Source organism: Pseudomassariella vexata (genome assembly GCF_002105095.1).
Source record: "Pseudomassariella vexata strain CBS 129021 chromosome Unknown BCR38scaffold_3, whole genome shotgun sequence".
In the NCBI taxonomy this organism is placed as follows: Eukaryota; Fungi; Ascomycota; class Sordariomycetes; order Amphisphaeriales; family Pseudomassariaceae; genus Pseudomassariella; species Pseudomassariella vexata.
In genome coordinates, this window is record NW_024467958.1 from 488,134 (window position 1) to 508,965 (window position 20,832).

Below are 20,832 nucleotides of genomic sequence, written 5' to 3' on the forward strand. Positions count from 1 at the left end.
CCGGATAAAGGAGAGATCGTGGACTAGGGTGCCCAGATCGAGGCGGCGGCTTGTGGTGGTGGTGGGTCGTTCATCGCATCTATTCGGGACTTGGGAAACCAACACTGGAGAACGCCGAGAGTTGTTTCTGCGCAGCGCCGTGATGATTTCCATAATTAGGCCTATTACGTACGGTCTCGACGGAAGGGCAAGGGTGGTGGAGAATATTTTCTCCAAAGCACAGGGTATCGAGCCCAAGAGGTTCGTCTTGAGCCGCAAAGCACAGACAAGAATGCACCTGCGATCACCATTTCTTGGCGCGACTCTTGTCAGTCTGAAGCATGCCCAGCGTGATCTTCATCTTGGCACTATATCTCCAGTGGTCGTTCCCAGGTCTTTGCACTTGCCCAGCACGAAACCGATCGCTTGGCACTTTGCCGGGCCCGTTTTTGGCCCTGGGTTCCCTGCAGGAGGAGCCAGCCTGTATGCGGTAAATGGGGCATTCGTCATTGCATCGACCGGATTGATGTCGTTGAAACTGGAGACCTCACCAACGGCTTCCTTCATCAATCTTATCATGCGGACGTGGCCTGACCTACGGGTGGGAGCATGTGGGCCGCGGGCAGTGATTACTACCGTTCAATTAATGAGATAACTACCGATCGAATATGAAATCTGAAATTGTTGGGAGGTGACTCGCAGCCACTTCAGGTCCACTTCGTTTTACGGTTATTGCTGTCGGTATTGCGTTCTATTCTAGTTGAAGCTCGTCTTGTTTCTTCTTGTCTGTATGGCTACGGATCTCCTCTACAAGACGGCTGGTCAATAATCATTACCACCACGTGTGGCTGAACTGCGACTATGAACTGTTGCTCCCGGCGCGAGTTTTCGGTTTCCCAGGAACAAACGCCGAGGCAACGTCTGACGTTCACTCGCACGTCGTCATCTCGAAGCCGCCAAGTCGCGACTCAGATTGCCCATCCTTGAGGACGCCCGTGGACCGTATCCTCTGGAGCTTCTCGTGAAAATGACGAGTTCACCGTCCGACCGTGTCTTGGCACTCAAGTTGAGAAAACATCTATCGCGACGATTGGAATCTATACGAAAATCCGCTATTTCCAAAACAGTCCGTCTAATCTACTCATCCGAGAGATTCTCCTCGAAAATATCCTCCTCATCCGCATCTTCCTTCTCCTCCTCCTCCTCTTCTTCTTCTTCTTCTTCCTGTGCCGACCTTCTAGCCGTCTTCTTGGATGAAGAAGCACCCGACCCCGTCCTCCTCGCCAAGCCCGAGCCCGAACCCGGCGTCAAGTATCCTGACGGCGACCTGTTCGCTTTCGGTGCCCTCTCATAATTCTTGCTCACCCTTCCCCCGCCCTCCGGATCGTGCTCATCATCCCGCCATTGGTTCTCCTTTGCTAGGTAGCTGTCCTGCCCTCGCACGCTGAACAGGTAGTCCTCGAACTCCCGCGCCGTCTTCGCAATATTGCGGAAGTTGGCGATAGTCAGCTTGACTGTCATCCATTTCTTCAGCCCAGTCTTTGCGGCCTCTTCGGCCGTCAGTCCGGCAGTTTTGAGTTGTCGGTCGCGGTCGTAGGGACCCAGGGCAATGGCGGTCTGGAAGGCATTCCGGATCTGTCGGCCGTTCCAGGTGCTCTCCGTTTTTTCGTGCTCCTTGTAGTGCTTTTTGGCAAAGGCGAGGAGGGCGTCTTTGTCGAACTTGATTTGGATCTGCGATATCTTGTTGTCGCGCGTGATGCGCTTCAGTGTGTTGTCCCAGATTTGGAGCGTTTCCTTGAGCTCGATGCGAGGGTAGCGAAGAGATACGTGAACCCGAGACTTGAAGGCCTCGTCGATAGTGCCGACGCGGTTCGTGGTCAAGAACAGGATGCTGTCATCGAATTAGTGGTGGTGTTGCAGGAGGTTCAAGAGAGTGGGCCGGCTTACCCTGAGTAGTACTCCAGTTGTCGGAGGAACACTTCCACCGTCAGCTTGGGTAGTTCATACAGAGGAAGACATAACCTACCAGAGACCAGTGCATTGCGTCCGACATCTCGCCAGTCTCGTCGCGTAAGGAAGACGTCGGCCTCGTCCAGGAGTAACACGCAACCCCATCGGTGCGCTCGGTCGGTATGATCCTTCAGGTTCCTCTCTACTTGGAATGCCTCGGTGCCCAGATCTCCACATGTGATCGAGTACAACGGTCGCCGCGTGTATGCAGCAATCGTTTCCGCGGTGCTTGTCTTGCCACTGCCTGGAGGTCCATGCAGCAGGATGATGAGGCCCCGCCCCTTGCCCCTCACAATGTCAATTTGGGTCGGTGCTGCCTCTGAATCTTCTTCAGATGTATGCTTGCCCCCTGTCTCGTGGTTCTCAATCAGCGCGATCAAGAGGTTACGGTGGCCATCCGGAATGACCAAGTCCTCGAACCCTGTGTCACGAGCTTCCTCGCTTTTGTCAATTTCGGCGATCGTAGAGACGTCGACATGAACTGGGGCAACGTTAGATCAACGTCAGCATCGACCGCCAACCGCTAAGACTTACCATAACGTCTCGTGCGAAAGACGTAGGCAGGGATTTGATAGGGGAGTAGCTGAAGATACTCAACCGAGTCCTGTACGAGCTCATAGTTGATGGGCTGCATGTATGCCTGGTAGGACCTCATGAACGTCTCAGTGACGTTCTCGTCCACTTCGTGGTCTGCCAAGCAGCGGGCGCCCCTAGACGTACTGATCACATCGTTTACCTCGGTCTCATCCATCTTGGTCTTTCGAAGTCCGCCTAGTTTGGGCTTTCGCCGATTGGAACTTTGATAATACGTCTTGAAGTCGACGAAGATGTCGCCATGGAGTTCTTGTTGGTACCCGCGTCGTGATATTGGCGTAGTGAGGCCATTATATGTCTTGTGTCCATATGACGTAATGAACTTGCGGCCTCTAGTCTTCAATTTCGCAGCTACCGCGTCCTCTTGCTTATGGAAACGCAGAGGATAAATGGCGAGTTCTGTGATGTCCTTCTCCCCCGCATAATACAGAATACGCTTACAATTGTCCACGGGGCCAACGAGAACCCCATCAAAGCCCATGCTGAAACAATCGATGGTCAGGGGGCTCCACGTTCCAATCCCGGATGCCTCGACGATAGTGTATTTGTTAATGTTCTCATCGCTTGAAGATCCATCCGAGTACAAGAATAGAGGTGGAGGCGGTGGGCGTCGCCCTCGGCGGTAGCGCGCGTCTTCTCTCTCGCGCAGCCTCCTATCATTCTCTTCAGTCGTGCGGTTACTCTTTGCGCTGTTGGCCACCTGTGACTGCGTACGTTCTGTATAACTGCTCGTGTTCGCCCTGTTTGAAAAACAATACTTCGCCAGGCTGGAAAAGGTACCAAAGATCCTCGAAGGCGATCTTCTCCAGAGATGCATCTGCGATTTTGGCCTGCAGTTGAAGGTAGTGGAACAGATCCGTCTTGATGAAATCGATTAAGAGCTGCAGATGGGCAATGCGGATCGTTAGCCCTTTTCGGCGCCGACTGAGCTGCACTTCCTGCATTGACCTTTTTGGACGTTGGACTTGGTTCGCATGCGCGTGATGAGTGCTGGACTGACTACGGCTGGCAGCCCTGGGTGGCGTGCCGCCACCTGTCTTCGGAAGATGATGTTCCTTAGCTGGAGTATCTGCATCTGCTTCTACTTCTGAGCTTGCAGTCATCATGGCTGCATCTTTCCCATCATCTTCGGCTTGCTGGGAGCTACCCGACGTCTTCTCCTGGTCCATTTGCGCAAGGTCATCCTTTAGGCTGGCCAATCTATCCCCTAACTGGGGGTAGAATTTTGGCAAAAGCTGTCAATACAGAGTGAGCAATGATGAATTTGTTACAGGCGGTATGAGCTGCAAACCTTGTATGGTGTGGCCAATCTGCGTCGTGATGTTAGCATGCGTCAGTGATAACCTTGACTAGGTTCAAGCGTATTTCTTACATTACTGGCAGATAGACCAGACTTACTCCTGACACTTCCTCAAGTTCTCTCTTCAAAATAATTGAGTCTATGACAACTCTCTGGGGTTTTTCTTTGTTGCTTTTCAGTGGTTCACAGGGATGTTCGCCAGACTCTTGGGGGCCTGGGATACGGTGGTAATATGCCCTGATGACGGTCCTGCGATCTTGCTTGGGATGAAAAAACGGAGTTTCCCAATCATCCATGGCCAGCCTTTTGACCTCGCCCACTTGCATTTCTTTGTCGTCTTCGGAGTCGGCGTCAGATTCGGTCTCAGAACTGTCACTGGAATCATCCGAGTCACTACTAGGTTCGGTTCTACAAGTATATGAAGTTAATAAGCCAATTTAATTTCCGAGACGTGGATTCTCCTACTTTGGGGCTTCTGCTTTGAACTGGTTGTCCAATTTATGAAGCATCTCAATCTGGCGTTCAAGGTTGGGTGGCAGTACGGCTTTGTGCTCATCCAGCAGCTCTTCAATTTCTCCTTCAATGATGTTAATAGTCCGGGAGAACCTCTTCACCAATTTATCATGGTATTCAGACAGTCTAGGGTCTCGTTCATCATCTTTGATTTGATGTTCTGGTGTTTCAGCCGGCGGCGCCTTGTCTCCAGGTGACGTCTCGTCCGACTCAGGAGGCCGTGGACCTGCATCTGGGGAAGCAGACACATCGCTACTAGCATGCGGGAGTTGAGGTTCTGGCGGTGCATCATGGACCAATTCCTGGTTTGAAGCTAGCGCCGGATCCAGAGGCGCCGTCTTGCCTGGAGCCTGAGGCGAATACTGGTCGCCGGACGAAACCAAGGAATCAGGACTGGCAATCGTTTCCGCCATCGCAAATTAGAATACTAACATACCAAGGCACTCAGGAGATCGGATCGTAAACACAAGGGGAGGAAACTGCCAGGGAAAAGTAAAGATTATTAACAACCCGGGATCACCCAGCGCTATCATGGCAAGAATCCTTTTTTTCTTTTTGCATCCGGCACCGCTCACGGCCCCCCGGGCTTAGTGCTTATAATTATTTGTGCAACTCAGGAAGTGGCAACGCATGTTGGGGGCCATTTCCTGCATGGTGCAGCAAAGCTGAAGAGACTCGAAGGATATTGCTCCTGTCCCATTGGTATAGAACCGGTTCTAATCTTCAAACCGATGTTTGGTGTGGCACCCAGCAGATATAATTGGTTAGGAAGGAAGCCACAATTTGCTGCCTGTGTGATCTACCATCATGAATCTTGCACTGCACCAGGCAGCATGTGTTACTGAACGCCGCCGTGCACACCCGTTTGTAGTATCCATTCTGCAATCAAGGCTGTAGAGATTTGAAACTATCACCGTCAATCAAGTATTTGAGTCCTTGACGAAAATATCAAAGTCGGAATGGCTAGCCAGCAGATTCAAGATACTCCGCAGCGACAACCAACTCACCCCGAGGTCTCAGAGTTCATGGTGAAGAGATTGGATGGGAAAACCGTGTCAGCTTTGAATGCCACCTCAAGCTCGGGAGTTGTTTTCAATGGTCTGATCGATGAATGGGTTCCAGAGCGAGATGATGATAATGAACAGTGAGCACAAAGCTTGCTTCAAAATCCACGAAACTTCATATAAGTGGCTCACATGCGAATTTTAGTAACTTCAATGAGATATACAGTCGCTGCGTCGAAGCTCAGAACTCGCTGATCACCACGGCGAATAAGTTTTGCAAGAAGCGCAAGCTCCCCAGCATCGGCCATGCGAACATAAACTCGTGGGACGAAGTCGAAGAATCAGTGTTGAATGCCTGCAATGCCCTGGAAAAGCTGTCTGAGCGGGACAAAAACGTGCCAAAAGGCTTGACAGGGAGGATGAGGAGTGCATTTCGAACACTCTGTCAACACTCTGGGGCTGGCATGACCTTATTGAACCTTGTGCCAACTGACTCTTACTGCTCAGTACTATGCGGAGGTCTGAAGGTCATCTTTACTGGTCTTCAGCAGACAGGCACCTATCGACAAGAGATCTACAAGGCTCTCGAGGAACTGCCGCTGGTCTTAAATGACCATGCAGCGATGATAGACCTCAACAAGAAAGACGAGCAGCTTCATAGACGGGCAGCGGTGTTATATACCTCGCTATTCAGGCTTATGGAGCTTATCTTGGCCTGGTTCTTGAAGAACCCACTGGGTAGGCAGCTAGTTAAAGATTGAAGATCGATTTCGGCTGAGCTGACGTGAATGAAGCCACTGTGGCCAAAATTACCGTCAACCCTTCCGGGTTCTCTGATCGACTGAAGGACAGAATCGCCGAAGTCAAACTAGCAACTCAACATTTCGGCTCTCACACTGCCATAATCTCCGCAAAGAGCCAACGACAAATTCTGCAACAAAACCATTCCATCATGTACATGCAAGGGCAGAGCATGCACATGTCTCAGCAGATCATGGGCGGTATCGAGGAAATAAATTCGCGTCTTCTTGTGCTCGAGAGACTGAAACCATTCCTTGAGTGTCAACAAGACGCACGTACGTTGTGAACGATGCATTTCGCTAGATTAATACTAACGCTGGCGTCGTAGTAGAGGACCGCAGACGGCATGTGCTCCGCCAGAAATCAAAGCCCAAACTCATCAGCCCAGCTCCAGACGTCAGCGATATTTTGAAACGATATCTGTACGACCCAGAACTCATTCCCACCGACTGCGAGAACGTTCTTAAAATCCCACTGAGAGCCGGGCACGACATCGAGGAAGACCGCGTCGTGGCTATTCAGAACCATCCACGTTTCAATGCATGGCTGGCCCTCAACGAATCCTCCCTGCTCTTCATCAACGCAAATTCAGATCCGACGTCAAATCTCGAGATGTCGGTAGTCAGCGCCAAAACCTTCCAGCGGGCTATTGATGTTTCCAACGAACAGAAAGGCTCAGCCACGGAACTGATACCACTGGCATTCTTCTGCAGCCAACACCGAGACTACCGTAAAGACGAGAATGGACATCCGGCAGAACTAGCTATGAGCATGCTTCTGCAACTGCTAGACAGCCATCGCGATTTCGACTCGGAAGACTTGGAAGTAGTCATGGATGAACTAAATCCCCAAGACATCACAAGCATCTGTGCGATGTTCGGCTTCTTTTTGGCAAAACTCCCTTCCAATGCAATCGTGATACTCATTGTGGATGGCTTGAGGTTCTTTGCACAACCTGCGGATCGACGCAAGCGGATGGGCGAAGTGGTTGAGCACTTGGTTGAAATCTATCGGCAGCAGTCTGCAGCAACATTAAAGTTCCTGTTTGCCAATTCGACAGAAGCAGACTTTGTCGAGCACTTATTATCAGATGATGAGGTGTTGAGGATCCCGAGGGACTTGATTAGAGTCGGAGGATATAGCACTTGGATGTGGAAGAGGCCGGTTGCTATGAAACGCCCAGAACATGGTGGAGAGGGTGGGAGCGAAAGCGACTGATTATGCGAAGTTGGAAATATAATTAAATGCCAAAACAAGCCGTTGACAGTATTATCGCGTTTTGGAGGGCCCACTCGACTAGGTGACTGAAATGTGCGCCCTTTGGATCGTGGCACGCGTTGCACACCGCCACCCCCTATTCCATGGCAGGACAGAAGAGACCACAGAACTGTCAAACTCGAAACAATACCCCATCTAGTCTGAACATCAAGTTCAAGTGTAGTTTGCTGCACTTGGTAGAACCGGTAGGTTGATATCGGAGATACTGTCGATGTGGTGTTTAATAAACCAGGAGGCCAAAATCTCTCACCGTATCTAGTGCAGTACAACGAATTTGAAGATAAACGGCCCTGGTCAACATTATATGTCCAGAGGGAACTGGTCACAGGATGTACTCCCTAATCGATATTCGGTATCGGGCTTCCCATCTCTTGAGGGCCAAACAATCGACGAAAAGTTTAGAACGCTTTAGAACGTTTAATTCTCACTCAGGGCTGCCGCACCCGAAAATTCACCAAAGAAAATGTCACGGAAAAGACGTCTAACTAGCCGGCCATCACATGCAGCGCGATTTCAACGCCCTGCTCCAGGACTTTCCCAGTATCGCAAGGCTCGGATCGATTTACGCACAATCATAAAACCCACAATCACATCTCCAATACCAAATACCCCCGGAGTCAAATCCACAATCTGCCTCTTCGGGTTCCCTCCCTCCGCAGATTCGATCGACCTCTCTACAAAGACCCCGGAGACGACGCCATGCGCTACCTAGGCATTCTTCACGGCCTCATGGCCCCGGAGAACATCGAGGTTCTATAGATCAAGCAACAATCCCCTAGTAATGCTCAAATTTACGGCCGCGAGAGAGTGGAAAGGAATTTGGAGGAGTACAACTACTTTGCGTTGATACTCCCTTCGATGGAAGCCTACTGCCCGACAAGCTGAACTCATCACTCAAGATTGCTAGGTTCGCAGCAGCTAGGAGGGGAGAAAACGCCGAAAGCTCGTTGTGTAGAGATTCGGCACGGATGGGTGGGAAGATGCTAGACACCACTAGATACGTGGAATTTCGCGCTACGAACGTAAGCGTTGCTGCTTACGGAAGGTCACGACGAGAAAATATCGGCCTAAACTGTCTCGAAACCAGAGGGCTGAGAGAAACCGGCTAGCTAAAGACGCAATAAAGCAGCGCAGGAGGGCAGAGAAGCAGGAGAATATCAGAGCTTTGATTACGGATCAGGGGAATCAGAGACCGGGAACGTAAGAGGCCCGGACGGAGGCGCAGAAGTTACACGTTGGGGTGGAAGTGCTGCTCCAGTCAGTCACACATGTAAATAAGGTTAGCGCGTTCCAGAGAAAGTTCTAAAAACGCCAAGGTATGTACAATAATCATTTACTTCGACTTTGCATATTAACTGTTGCGTGCCCGAGGCACACCACCTGGGTGCTGAGTATAGCGTTTGGGCCAGCTGCCCATAGATGACATTTCCATGGTGCAGATTCCTGGGAAAATCGTCATCATCATCTATCAGCTCCCCCGCCTGTAACTATAGCCCACATAAACAGCAAACAATAAGTGACATATGCCCCTACTGTGTTTCAATACTCAGCACCTCGCCAATTTCGCATGGCAATACGTTGCCTCAAAATTCCACATTCAAATGGTGTCTGATTTCGAGTGCCATTTAGTAATCCCCCGCAACAGCCACCAACGCCGTAACCCCCCAAGTGTACATCAACCACTCCAATACCCCAAGTAACTCCTCCGTCCTCCTTTGCGCCTCATTATATCCCTCCAACTTCTTCACCGGTATCCGCGGCCCCACCGTTCTCCCGTCGCTCGCTGCCCAGTAGTCCTGGATGTGCGAGCGCGCAGAGTAAACCGCCACCAGCATGACCGGAGACGAAAGCAAACGCACAAGGAACCCGTATGTGTGTCCGCGCAAGGCGAGGAGCAGCGAGACGAGTAGGGACACGAGGAGGCTGACGGCTCCCGAGGTCATGGTGGTGCGCGTTTTGTGCAGTTGCCGCTCTGCTTCATTGGAGAACTTGGATAACTTTTTGGCTTTTTCTTCGTATTTGAGGAGGTTCTGGATCGCCGTGTAAGATTGTTGGCCGCCGTAGACGGCAAGGGCGGCTTGGCCTAAATGGAGGATTTGGATGAGCATTTCAATGGGTTTTTTGGTTTGGTTTATTTTTTGGTGTAATGATGGGTTCAGCCGAGTAACTGTTGTACAGTTGCAAAGTTATGGAGTTTTGTAGTTGCTGTGAGAGGCGGTAGTGACGCAACCAGGGGACTTGATGTTGGCTTACAGATCGAGCTAGACCCTGGATGACGTATATTTGCCCCACTGTATTGTTTGATATTGAGCCAAATGCATAATTCTATTTGAGTCAGAATCTGTGGTTGGATGTCGTAATTTCGTCCCATCAGAAGTTGGGATTATTTCGATCTAATCTGAGGTCTTGAAACGTATCTGTGGATTTTCACGCTAACAGTGACTTAGACTTGGTATTTCTTCTGTGACCGTTCGCCTAATGTGTCTCGGCAAGCAGGTCCTGCGGCGTAGTTCGTTGGCGGGGGTCAACAACCATCATTTTGCGGAAATGTCGACCAGCCAGTCGAAATTGCTGTTGGAAAACTGGAGCATCCCTTTCTCGCATTCATCAGTATGCAATTTGCGAATTTCCTGTTCAACGGGCAGGAAGTAGATTGTGGAAGAGTATTTTCCCGTTTGGTTAGCTAGAAGCTCAAAGTGATACATAGCACGATGGCGACATACAGCCTGGTGCCTCTTTCAACACGCCCCTGCTGGCCTGATCCTGAACCCACTCTTCTGAGATCCCGCCAAGCACCTTTTGGAACTGTAATCAAGCTGTGATCGTCGAAGTCGGCTGCAAAGGGGGTACGCCCAGTCACGAGCTCGTAAGTTGATGATGCGGACTGGCAAATATTTTCCTCACCGTGCAGCCGAGGTTGCGAACATTCACCGCCCTAGTCAACTTGTGCTGGAATACCAGCTCTGGAGGATGGAGCGACAATGGCGCACAGATGAGCTTTGGTGGGCTAGAAATGAAAAACGCTAGAAGGGTTTCACATTTGTTTATACCTGTGTTACCTTGGGACTATACTCCTCAAGACGAAGACCAAATCAATAGTGGTATGATTTCTAGCCAATTTATGTTTCCTCGGGCGTGTTCTGGTTTGATATGCGATAGAGCTAACCGTTTCTAATTTTAGAGTAGGTGGTCGATCCGATTTGTAGATGACGACGTTGAATAGGCGTATTGTCTACCTTGTATTTTTACCATGTACAATAGAACCCTCCCTTATACAGTTTCTTCACTTGAACGAACGATTCGCGATGGCCCACGAAGCTCTCCAGCTTGAGGGAATCGTTGAGGAGAAATGAAGTTTATGGTGGCAGTTGTTTGTCGGAATCAAAGGAACAAAGCGGTGTGGACCGCTGCAATGGTCGTTTGAAATAGCTGCGTAGGCACTGGTAGCCAGTTACACCATATAGATGTGCAAATATCTTTTTGAGCTAGTCCGGTCTGATGCACAGCCGAAGAGTTAACATGGCCCAAGCAAGCGGACGACGGAATGGTTGCTAAGCTGATGAGCTTATCTCATGCAACAAATTGAGTGGAACCATTGAGTTGTTAACTGCGTATATCCCACTTTTAACTGAGCATCGAACAGCGTCGCAGCAAGGCCTATAAGACTTCACCGTGCGCATTGTATGGATGCGCCTTCAGAACTAGATACTGTTCAAAGTGAAATCAATCCATTTTGGAAGAATCTGCTATTCCTCAAGTTTGGACACAGTGTGGACACACTGGGCTCGAAGCCACCAGGTTGTGAGTGGAGACTACTTTTGTAAGTACCATACTCGGAGATACACCTACTGGTCATATACGGGAGAAACTGTTTGAGAAATGATTTTTATATAGGTCGACAGGTTTCTTTTCTTTACTGAAAGCTTTTGTGAAAGAAATACATGCGTCATTACTAGCCTCCACAAAAACCCGTTGACTGACTGTCAGCTTCTCATACCGCACACCACCAACGAATGCTCGAAATGGCCCGCAAACTACAATCGCATGCCGCAGCTCCTCTTTGGTCTCGTTTACCACATGAGTTGAGATATATGGTCTTCGAATACTTATCCAGCGATGAGTCCATCAATGCCGGCGAAACATCCCAACGTCTTTCCGACTATGCGGCGATCTGCAAAGAATGGCAAAAGTTCTTTGAGAAGGAAACCTTCAGACACCTCAGACTACATCAAGATGATCTCGAAAATTTCGAGCGCATAGTACACAGCGACCGGAGAGATCTAGTGAACCACCTGTGGCTACGTTTGGAGCTTCGAAATTACGACTGCAATCAGTGCAATGAAAGAGAGTCCGATGCCGAGGATAGAGAGCACAATCTCCTGTTAACTTCCGCCATATGGAAACTCTTCCGCATCATGAGCCCGTGGACTTCATGCACCAAGCGAGAGGCTCTATTGACGCTTGAACTTAGCGCACATTCACCAAGCGACTCAGAACATCATTTCAAAGAGCTAGAAGCTCGAATAGACGACACGGCCTACAGTTCTGGCATCCGAGGTCGCAAGCTGCAACCACGAGACGATCCACAGCACCACTGGGTCAGCGCGGGCCGGATTCTTAACATTCCCGAAAGCACGAAGGAGAGAGTCACGGGATCCATTCAAGGACTTCGATTTGATCGTCGCGCATCCTGCGCCAGAGTATTGCAAAGTCTGCCAGAAGTCCACGTCGTGGACGTACTAATGATCCGCCGACAATTTTATCGCGCTTTTTCGGTGAAGGACTGCTTGATCCCCGTCATCAAAGCGCTTCCCCAGGTTCGGCAGATAAAGTACGAGCCATGGCGTGGTGTAAGCACAGCGCATCGGGAGAAACGAGATGAACAGTACAAAGCACTGTTCGAATTCATAGGACGATCCAATAGATGCCAATATTTGTTCCTATTTGAGGACTTCAGCGATATACTCAACTATTCGGTCCATACAACTGCTTCCAGGAACTCAGAGCTGGGGAAGGTATTGGCGAGATCGACCCGCGATTTGAAGTCCATAAACGTGGCTTTTGCCGTAGATGCCATAGATTTCTTTGACGAGTTCTCCGCCGGCCAAAAGGCGACCCAAGATTTGCGGTGGAGGAACCTACGGACTATCGCTCTGACTTCTAAGCTCTTGAACGAGAGAAGCTTTGGGATGGTAATCCATGCTGCAGGCAGGGCCGCTCTTCGAATGCCTAAACTTCAGTTCATGGAGCTATGGCATGTAGAGCGTGGGAAAGCCTGTGTCTTCCGCTATGTTATAAGCGGAGAAGGATACGCAACTGTACGAGTGGTCAGTACGTGGGGTGAGGAACTACGCCGGCGCGAAAGGAATATTTGGGCCAGGGTTGCGATTAAGCACAAGCATACACGGAGATATTTGCAGGTCAGGCATCACACTGTGGATGGTGGAAGCATCAATCATCACGGCCACTTCATTCACCACGTACGCATGGCATTTCAATCTCTAGCCCCGTCGTCTAGGATACAGCTTCAGTGTGGGGAGTACTGGATGTTGCAGGGGTAAAACATAGCACATGATTATGAACTATGGAATCCGGCTCATAGTATGAAAAAGCTTCTCCGATTAATTTTAATTTTATCCAACCATCGCTGCGGTGGTGGAGACTTTTGGCAATATCTTTGGATTCAAATTCGTGGGGATAAGCTATCTCCAACTGGAATTTCCAAAGGTATCGTTTCGGGAGAAGACGTCCTGTTGACTGTGTGGAATCACAACTCCTGCGGCGATAACTTAGCTGGCTGCCTCCGTCTCACTCAGGAGACGTTTTCCCTATAGGGACAGCGTCAATCCCGAGTTCCTACGTTCAGATGGACGCATTCAACACCCCGTCATATTGATAAAATTCTGCTTTCCCAGCACTTCAGATGAAGAACCTTCCGAATCTCTCATGAATATTTTGCTCTAACTTTCTCCTTCCTGGGAACTACAATGTCTTTTGACTGCATGATGCCGCACTATACGGATGGCTAGGTTAGGATTTCTCCAGTCCTTTCCCTCAAGAAATCAATAATGCCGACAGGGAATAAATAACAGATGCTATGTGGGAATCTTTGTAATGCAGTGCCCGAAAACGCACCGCCCCGGCCACTGAAGATGTGCTTTGAAGTTGCGCTATAGAACCTGTGGCTGATCCCATGTTAGTAGCCTCACTTGGAGACTATCGCGTATCCGAAACGGAATCCGCGCCCAATGAGGTGCTTAGGGAAATGCTCGTAACGAAGGGCGATGTTGCAGGTGCCAGATCCGATGTCGTATAAATGGAAGACACGGAATTACCAGTTTGGGCATCACCTTTTGAGTCTGATACCACCTCTTCCATGCCGTAGGCTCGTGAAAGCTATTAGCAGCTACTATTATCTTCGTATTAAATCGGCAGATTGACAAACCTACGCGCATAAGCGACAGTAATACTGCCGTCAACAACCGAAGTTGTCGTTTCTCGATGCACAATCGAGGGGACACACGATGTCGACGCGATCAAATCGCCCAAGCCGTCAACACACCAGTACATGCAACACTCGATATCTAGATAGTTAGGACATGATTCCGACGAATTCTGGTCGGAAACTTTAGGGTGTTTGGCCTGTTTATAAGCGCTCTGCTAAGGTTACAACTGCAAGACAGCGGCACAGTTCGCTAGACAGGGTCGATGGAGCGTATCGTATCTCTCATCAGGAATAACCTCTATAGCTGCCCCCATGCATCATCGTGATGAAGACTCTAGCTACTAAGACGGAAATCCGTTCAGATATAAAATCGATATTGGTATTTTACCCCTTGATCAAATAGAGTTAAACAATTAAATAATTTGGACGTGGGTGGGTTCTCAGGCGCATCTTGTGTATTCCGCTGGACGATAAGACACTAGAGATTCGTAATATCGAGTTGAGTTTTAGATACGATTGAGATGATGCGTTGGTGCTTATTGGACATTATAGCCCTGCTTGACTAGGATATAGAAGACGAGAATGAGATGTGGCTTGTGTGGCTATGACTGGATCCACTCCATTACCCTGACGAATTTGTTCATTACAGCTGTTATGTGGTCCGCGGCCCAGCGCAGCCTCCGAGTCAGGTGCAACGCCATACATCAACCACACCCCATGGCTGCCCGTTCGGCCATCACCCTCGTCAAGGCAACCAAGACAGCCCCCCTGGGTACCTTGCATATCCAATGCCACGTCAAGCCCGGTGTGAGCAAAACACGAGAGGGCATTGTCGCCGTTTTGGACGATATGGTGGAGCTCTGCGTTTCCGCACAACCGAGACAAGGGGAGTCAAATAAGGCTGTTCTGAAGATCATGAGTGAAGTGGGCCACAGCATCTGACAGCATGAATATATCTCTGCTGACCTTTTACGGAGAATTCTCTAACGGGTATTCAGGCGTTGAGCATACCGAAAACGAACTTGCAAATTGTGCGTGGGTTGAAGGCTAGAGACAAGACGATAGCGGTAACACCGCCTGTATCAAGCGCCACGAAACAGAATCATTCAAGTCCAGAGCCGCAGGATTGGGCGTTGATTGTGAGGACGAGGCTTCTTGAGCAGGCTGCTGATGCTGCATGATGTCGCTCCTGCGGGGCTATCGGTCTGTTGGCGCCTTCGCTCAAGTGCGTACTACTTGGCACCATGACCCACAGTAATAACTCGTCGAAGTGTTCCTTACATATTATTGATGTCCCAAACATACATTGATTGGATCGCAGTGGGTTAAACCGCCGTGTTTTGGCTTGACGAGGAAGACTCCGCATGATGATTCGCCATGGTTCAAAGCCTCTGTTCATCGAGCGGGGTCGTTTTGCACTTGCACATCTTTGCAGGTACACGTCGACAAATTTGCAGTTACCAGCGAATAAGAAGAAACGAAAATGAGTTCAGGCCTAAGCGGTTTGCTCTTGTGCCACCATCCGACATCAGTGACCAAAATCTGACCAAAACCTGGCTTCCTGCAATGGTGTGACAACCTACAGCCTCATTGGGCGAACCCTGCCAGTTTGATTTTCCATATAAGTATCTTTATGCTGGGCCATCACCGCAACATTCATCATTGTAAGCCTCTCTCATTTATGCATACATATCTGGAGCTGTCTACGCCTAGCCTCCTCCACCAGTGTCAACTACCTGTGTCAGACGTCAAGTCCTTCATGATTGCATTGTCCGTCGTGGAAATCATATCACCCATCACCCCTATTTCTCAATCCTCGAGCGTCCTATCTATTCGTGATCTAGAATGCCGGCTACAGTCCGTAGGATTACTCTAAGTGAGTGGGAACCGCATAAGGCTGCCATCATGCACCTCTGGCAAACACAAGGAAGCACAGTCGAGACGATCAGAACGACCATGCAAGAACAACATGGATTTGAAGCCAGGCTCGTATGATCGTGTTTACTAGATGAATTTTACGAACTGAAACTATGAAATACAGTGCGTCACAGTATGAAACAGTTTTAAGAAACTGGCACTGTCGCAAGAACCTCTGGGGATGAATGGCGTAAAGTACTGCGACTCGTTGATTACCACCAAAGTCAAAATCATAGCTGTGATCTGTTTATTGGAGGGCAGCGAGTTGATCGACCAAAGATACAGAGATGTCGAAGGCGGTATGGTCGGAACATCGGTTCTGATCAACACCCTCCTGATGCAGGTAAGCGTGCCAGTCGTATCCTCCAAAGTCTTGCTGGCTGAGACTAACCTTCCGAGTCGCAGACTGTCTCTCACAGGTCCCAGAGGGGGTCACATCCAGGCTACACACACAACAGAACACACATGATGGAAGTGCGCAAGTTGATGTGGATTTGCAACTTTCGTCCGGCGGGGCGATGAGATCTACTGAATTACCCGGCAATGAGATTGTTGCCGACAATCCACTTGATAACCTCTTGGTAGACATGGGGGATGCGAACGCTCTCGATATCGACCTCAGTGCATCTCATCCAGAAGGCATGCCCGCATCTGGGAGCAATCTACTTCCTTTATCGCCTTCTACTATGGCAAAGTTTATGGGCGATGGCCTGGGTCCAATGTCTGACGACGGCGCTGTAGGCCTGTCGTTTGCCAATCCAGTTGACGAGATCGAGGTTACGAATCAGCGAGAAAGCGGGCAAATGTTTGAGGTTGAACAAGGCGCTTTGTCCCCCTTATTCGCCCTGACGCCTTTCGAACACACTCAGTCGCCCGGTGCCAACTTCTCTTTTTCGCCTTTTCAGTCTGGTGTCGCAGGAGTGAACGAATTCCTTCGATCCATTCCCATATCTGGATTACTGAACGGGTTGCCTTTATCGCCGCTTGTATCCAGTGTAAACTTCAACATGAGTTCCGGGACTTTTCTAGCGAGGCTCAAACCCTTTCGCAACCTGAAGGTATGTTATTTAGTCTGACAGTCCCCAAGCAAATGGATGCTTAGAAATTTATGGATTTCTTATTTGCATATTATTGACACGATGTTACAGCTTTTGAGAATCGTGAGAGCCTCATGGGCGTTGATGTCCAGAATCAACTCACCTTCGCCCCTCACCGTGCCATTGTGGAGTCCGAATCTCTCCGGCTCTCTCGAGGTCTCATTCTAGATGCAATTTCAGCTAGCTCTCGACAAAACAATTCTACAAAGATTGTGACTGTTACGGAATTGCCGACCGGCGAGGAACTGCTCGACGGTTTACAGTGCCTCCTACCCATTGGTCCTCTTACAGATGAATTCGCAGAACACTCGGTCTCAACCTCTTAGGTGGAAATGGCATCATCGATTCCGGGTTTCTTCGACTGCTTTCCTTCGCTGTTGCGAATAATTTTATTGGTCTTGCGAACATCCCGATGGAGGCCATTTTGAAGCTCGTTGCTTAGCAAGAGGATGTGCAGTCCACCCTCGACTTTCTTCAAGAAACAGGCAATGTTTTCTCTCAGGCCCTGGCCGAAAATCTGTTCAGGGCTGCGATTGAGGCCTGTGAGCCCCAGGTTGTGCGGGCCCTTCTGAAGACTAGTCTTGTGGACGTGAACGCCATTGTCTGTACCGAGTTTATCGATAAATCTCACGATTTTGGTCAGCCAATGCAGGTTCGCCGCACGCCGATTGAGAGAGCAGCTGCGTTGCGTCATATTGAGATGACGGAATGTCTGCTTGACGCAGACGCTGATGTCAACAAAACCTATGTAGTTGAACATTGGAAATCGGAATACGACGCCCTAGAATGCGCCCTTGGTATATGGCCCAAATGCGGGGAGATCGATATCAAGTTGGTGAAGCTGCTTCTAGATCACGGTGCTGAAGTATCTGTCAGGATACTTGAGACGGTCATCTTCTGCAGAAATGAAGACTTGATTGTGGCAGTCCTGTCTAAATTCTCTCCGTCCTGGCATGCGAAGTTATTTGAAAAGAAGCATGAATCATCTTGCCTTCTCGTCAATATCATCATTCATATTCCCAACGAGCTAGCCAACAAGGTTGTGCATTGGACCATACAGGCGTGTCAAAGTACAAACTGCAACCAATGTATGGACGACCGCAAGGAGCCCATAAAAGACGCAACAGTCGCTGCAGCGAAGAGGGGAAACCTACAACTCATCGAGCTATTACTTACATATGCGTTCTTGGATGGGCTGGACGGTGTGCTTGCAGCAGCTGTCAGATCAGGCAGCCGGGCGCTCGTCGAATATCTTCTAAACAAAGGCGTCAATATAGATGCACCACCATGCTGCATCAACCTCGAGCGTCATTTGCCGAATACCTATACAACACCATTGACAACACCATTGGCAGAAGCAATTCGAACAGGCAATGACGTACTGATCAACCGTTTCGAAGAAGGCGGCACACTTGCTCGCCTGGAAGAAGATGATCGTTTTGAATTCTCTCTGCTAGCTGCAACGGAGGTTGGCAATGCGCCCTACCTTCAAAAGCTCCTTCAAATGGTGCCGCATCCAACCCAGTCGGCGCTCATGCAGGCTTTTCGCCGGGCGATGCATGACAAACATGAAGACATTGCTTTGATACTACTTGCAGCTGGTGCTTATACAAATCGTCTATCTTTGAAGAAGGCGTTGAAGATGAAAAGTAGACGAATGTTTTCGGCAATCCTGGAGTGTAACCCCGACATCCATTACGGATATGACGCAACTTTCGGGACCGTCTTGGATAAAAGTTGCGGAATTGACGAGGATGCCAAAGATTGCGTAATTGGTTCTCACATATTCAAGCCCGTTCTTTTGGAGATGGCCTCCGCATGGGGAGAATTGTCTATTGTTCAAGACTTGATCTTTATCGGCGCTGACCTCAATGCATTTACACATGCTCCCGCCCTGTCTGTCGCAATACAGACAGGTAACGAACCCTTGATTAAGCTTCTGATCTACTCTGGGGCTGATGTCAATGCTGGCTTCGACTATCCCCTGGGGGCCACCAATACCATTGTTTCTCCCCTCGCTGCTGCCGTGTCCGTGCAAGATTCAAGCCTCATACACTCTCTTCTGAACCGAGGCGCAGACCCAGCGAACACCGGGGCATTAATTGGGGCTCTAAACGCACCTGGCGAAGTCCTTAGCATCATGCTTCGGAATTTTTGCCAACGATATCCCAACGGACGCACCGGTTTTGGAGGCACGGTGTTGCTGTCCGCCCTCAAGATACACTCGGCTGCGGTCCTGGATCTTTGCTTGGGCGCCAAACTAGACGTCAACAGCTTTATATATGATGATAGATCCGAGTTGAATGGATTAGAAAATGTGACTTTCTTCGGATTCGTTATCCGCGAGTACGGTTGCAGTCATTTGGACTTGGTCAAAAAGCTCCTGGATGCTGGAGGGGATATCAACGGCCCAGCAAGTTTAAGAGCACGTTATGAAGCCGTAAGAACTTTACCTCCCCCGAATTTCTTCAGCATAATACGTAATAAAGGTACCCAGACTGCCTTTCTGGAGTCCATACAAACAAAGAGTTTGTCCTTGGTCGAACTGCTCATCCAAAGGGGGGCAGATGTCCAAAAAGCAGCGAGGTTAGGGTTGAAACATACCCCCTTGCAAAAGGCTTGCGAAGTAGGAAGCCTACAAATCGTGGAACTCCTCTTACAGCACGGCGCAGATGTCAACGCACCCCCTGCTTTCAGTCAAGGTGCAACGGCACTCCAACTTGCAGCGAAGATTGGATCGATACAAATGGCTCAGCGTCTGCTTGGTTGCGGTGCGCATGTGCATGCTCCTAAGGGTCAGGTTGACGGGTACTCTGCACTTGAATTTGCTGCAAAGTATGGACGGTTTGGGATGATAAGCTTTTTGGCGAAGAAAGCAGACCCAGCGTTCACAGCGAAGGACTATGATGAAGCAGTTGTGCGCGCGCAGGAGGAGGGCCACTTGGCTTGTGTCTCTGTGCTTCAAGAGCTCAAGCACAGCTCTCAGGAGTATATTGGCTTTGATTGTTGAAATGCTGTTAATGTACGTTCATACAGTTCTTGGGGCGCAACTTGGTTCGGGAGATGCTTTCAGTGGCAAATATCTATTTGATGTATGGGGTCTCTCTCCGATAGAATCAAACACCCCTCAAAATCCATTCGGCTAGATATTATGGCTATATTAGAATTTGTCTCATACACATATTATTCCACTGGCACGAATTTCAACTATGGTCTTAGAACAAAGAGGCGAGTTGGGTGGTTTTACACTCCACAGCAGCCATTCGCTATGTTGAATACAACGCATCAAAAGTGAACAGTCTGATGCGACAATGGGATAGGATGCCCCCAGACTGGAAAGTCTGAAAAGAGAAAAGCAAATTTCTTGACTATCTTGTCAAACTACATTCGCTACACTAGACCAAGCCGTGATGCACACTCTGGCGCGATGGGATGTGGATTTGATTTATGGAAGGAATTGACACGAGGGAAGGTTTCCACAACGATCTGCTAGCGTCAGAGGAAGGCACGAAGGCTAGCTATACTGTACTGTGGACAAGCAGATTGAGAAGTCAAGTTGCTTTTGCTGTCAAATTGAATACCCGCACGAAACTCTTTAAGAGCCCCCAAAGTGGTTTTAGCTTGCCTTCCTCATTGCTACGGCATTTCATCTTTCCTTCCCTCGCCAAGGGACACATGGCGAATAAGGGAAATGGGTCGTAAAATCAGGGCATCTTGTCCTCTATCTTAGATGACGTTCTCAAGAAAGCGGCTACGACCATCGATGAGAGTCCTACGATGTAATATATATTTATGGTTGAGCACGACGATTTCGTAGCTTTCACCGTCAAGAATTCCACGAAGGATGAAGTGTTGTACGTGGCCAAGAGGGATCTTATGCGGGTTAAGAAAGAG

At 49.4% G+C, this 20,832-nt stretch overlaps 6 protein-coding genes across 6 annotated transcripts; 4 read left to right on the forward strand and 2 right to left on the reverse strand.

Moving 5' to 3' along the window:
- Nucleotides 1–1,116: 1,116 nt before the first annotated feature.
- On the reverse strand, nucleotides 1,117–3,064 carry BCR38DRAFT_335798 (P-loop containing nucleoside triphosphate hydrolase protein; the record flags this gene model as incomplete). Its single annotated transcript, XM_040855407.1, has 4 exons — nucleotides 1,117–1,870; nucleotides 1,927–1,957; nucleotides 2,006–2,470; nucleotides 2,524–3,064. 4 exons carry the CDS (start codon nucleotides 3,062–3,064, stop codon nucleotides 1,117–1,119), a joined length of 1,791 nt encoding a protein of 596 aa, XP_040718600.1.
- A 2,291-nt stretch (nucleotides 3,065–5,355) lies between these two features.
- Nucleotides 5,356–7,419, forward strand: BCR38DRAFT_385787 (uncharacterized protein; the record flags this gene model as incomplete). Its single annotated transcript, XM_040857476.1, has 4 exons — nucleotides 5,356–5,540; nucleotides 5,606–6,138; nucleotides 6,195–6,476; nucleotides 6,530–7,419. 4 exons carry the CDS (start codon nucleotides 5,356–5,358, stop codon nucleotides 7,417–7,419), a joined length of 1,890 nt encoding a protein of 629 aa, XP_040718601.1.
- A 1,410-nt stretch (nucleotides 7,420–8,829) lies between these two features.
- On the reverse strand, nucleotides 8,830–9,667 carry BCR38DRAFT_422744 (uncharacterized protein). The gene has a single exon (XM_040859552.1). The coding sequence runs from the start codon at nucleotides 9,585–9,587 to the stop codon at nucleotides 9,105–9,107; it is 483 nt and encodes a 160-aa protein (XP_040718602.1). The 5' UTR covers nucleotides 9,588–9,667; the 3' UTR covers nucleotides 8,830–9,104.
- Nucleotides 9,668–11,501: 1,834 nt separating this feature from the next.
- On the forward strand, nucleotides 11,502–12,984 carry BCR38DRAFT_455344 (uncharacterized protein; the record flags this gene model as incomplete). The annotated part of the gene is made up of 2 exons (XM_040861779.1): nucleotides 11,502–12,810; nucleotides 12,845–12,984. 2 exons carry the CDS (start codon nucleotides 11,502–11,504, stop codon nucleotides 12,982–12,984), a joined length of 1,449 nt encoding a protein of 482 aa, XP_040718603.1.
- Nucleotides 12,985–14,427: 1,443 nt separating this feature from the next.
- Nucleotides 14,428–15,443, forward strand: BCR38DRAFT_422747 (uncharacterized protein). Its single transcript, XM_040859553.1, has 2 exons — nucleotides 14,428–14,848; nucleotides 14,923–15,443. Exons 1-2 carry the CDS (start codon nucleotides 14,507–14,509, stop codon nucleotides 15,103–15,105), a joined length of 525 nt encoding a protein of 174 aa, XP_040718604.1. The 5' UTR covers nucleotides 14,428–14,506; the 3' UTR covers nucleotides 15,106–15,443.
- A 386-nt stretch (nucleotides 15,444–15,829) lies between these two features.
- BCR38DRAFT_471908 (ankyrin repeat-containing domain protein) lies at nucleotides 15,830–19,948 on the forward strand (the record flags this gene model as incomplete). Its single annotated transcript, XM_040862885.1, has 6 exons — nucleotides 15,830–15,913; nucleotides 15,966–15,974; nucleotides 16,038–16,184; nucleotides 16,261–16,899; nucleotides 16,990–17,001; nucleotides 17,396–19,948. The coding sequence occupies 6 exons, from the start codon at nucleotides 15,830–15,832 to the stop codon at nucleotides 19,946–19,948; spliced, it is 3,444 nt and encodes a 1,147-aa protein (XP_040718605.1).
- Between the last annotated feature and the right edge of the window lie 884 nt (nucleotides 19,949–20,832).

What these genes read in the sequence shown, in the direction of transcription:
- BCR38DRAFT_422744 (XM_040859552.1), bottom strand. Translation starts at nt 9,587, where the DNA reads ATGCTCATCCAAATCCTCCATTTAGGCCAAGCCGCCCTTGCCGTCTAC.
- BCR38DRAFT_422747 (XM_040859553.1), top strand. Translation starts at nt 14,507, where the DNA reads ATGAGATGTGGCTTGTGTGGCTATGACTGGATCCACTCCATTACCCTG. An exon ending in TTCTGAAGATCATGAGTGAA is followed by an intron (nt 14,849 to 14,922) that starts GTGGGCCACAGC and finishes ACGGGTATTCAG; the next exon opens with GCGTTGAGCATACCGAAAAC.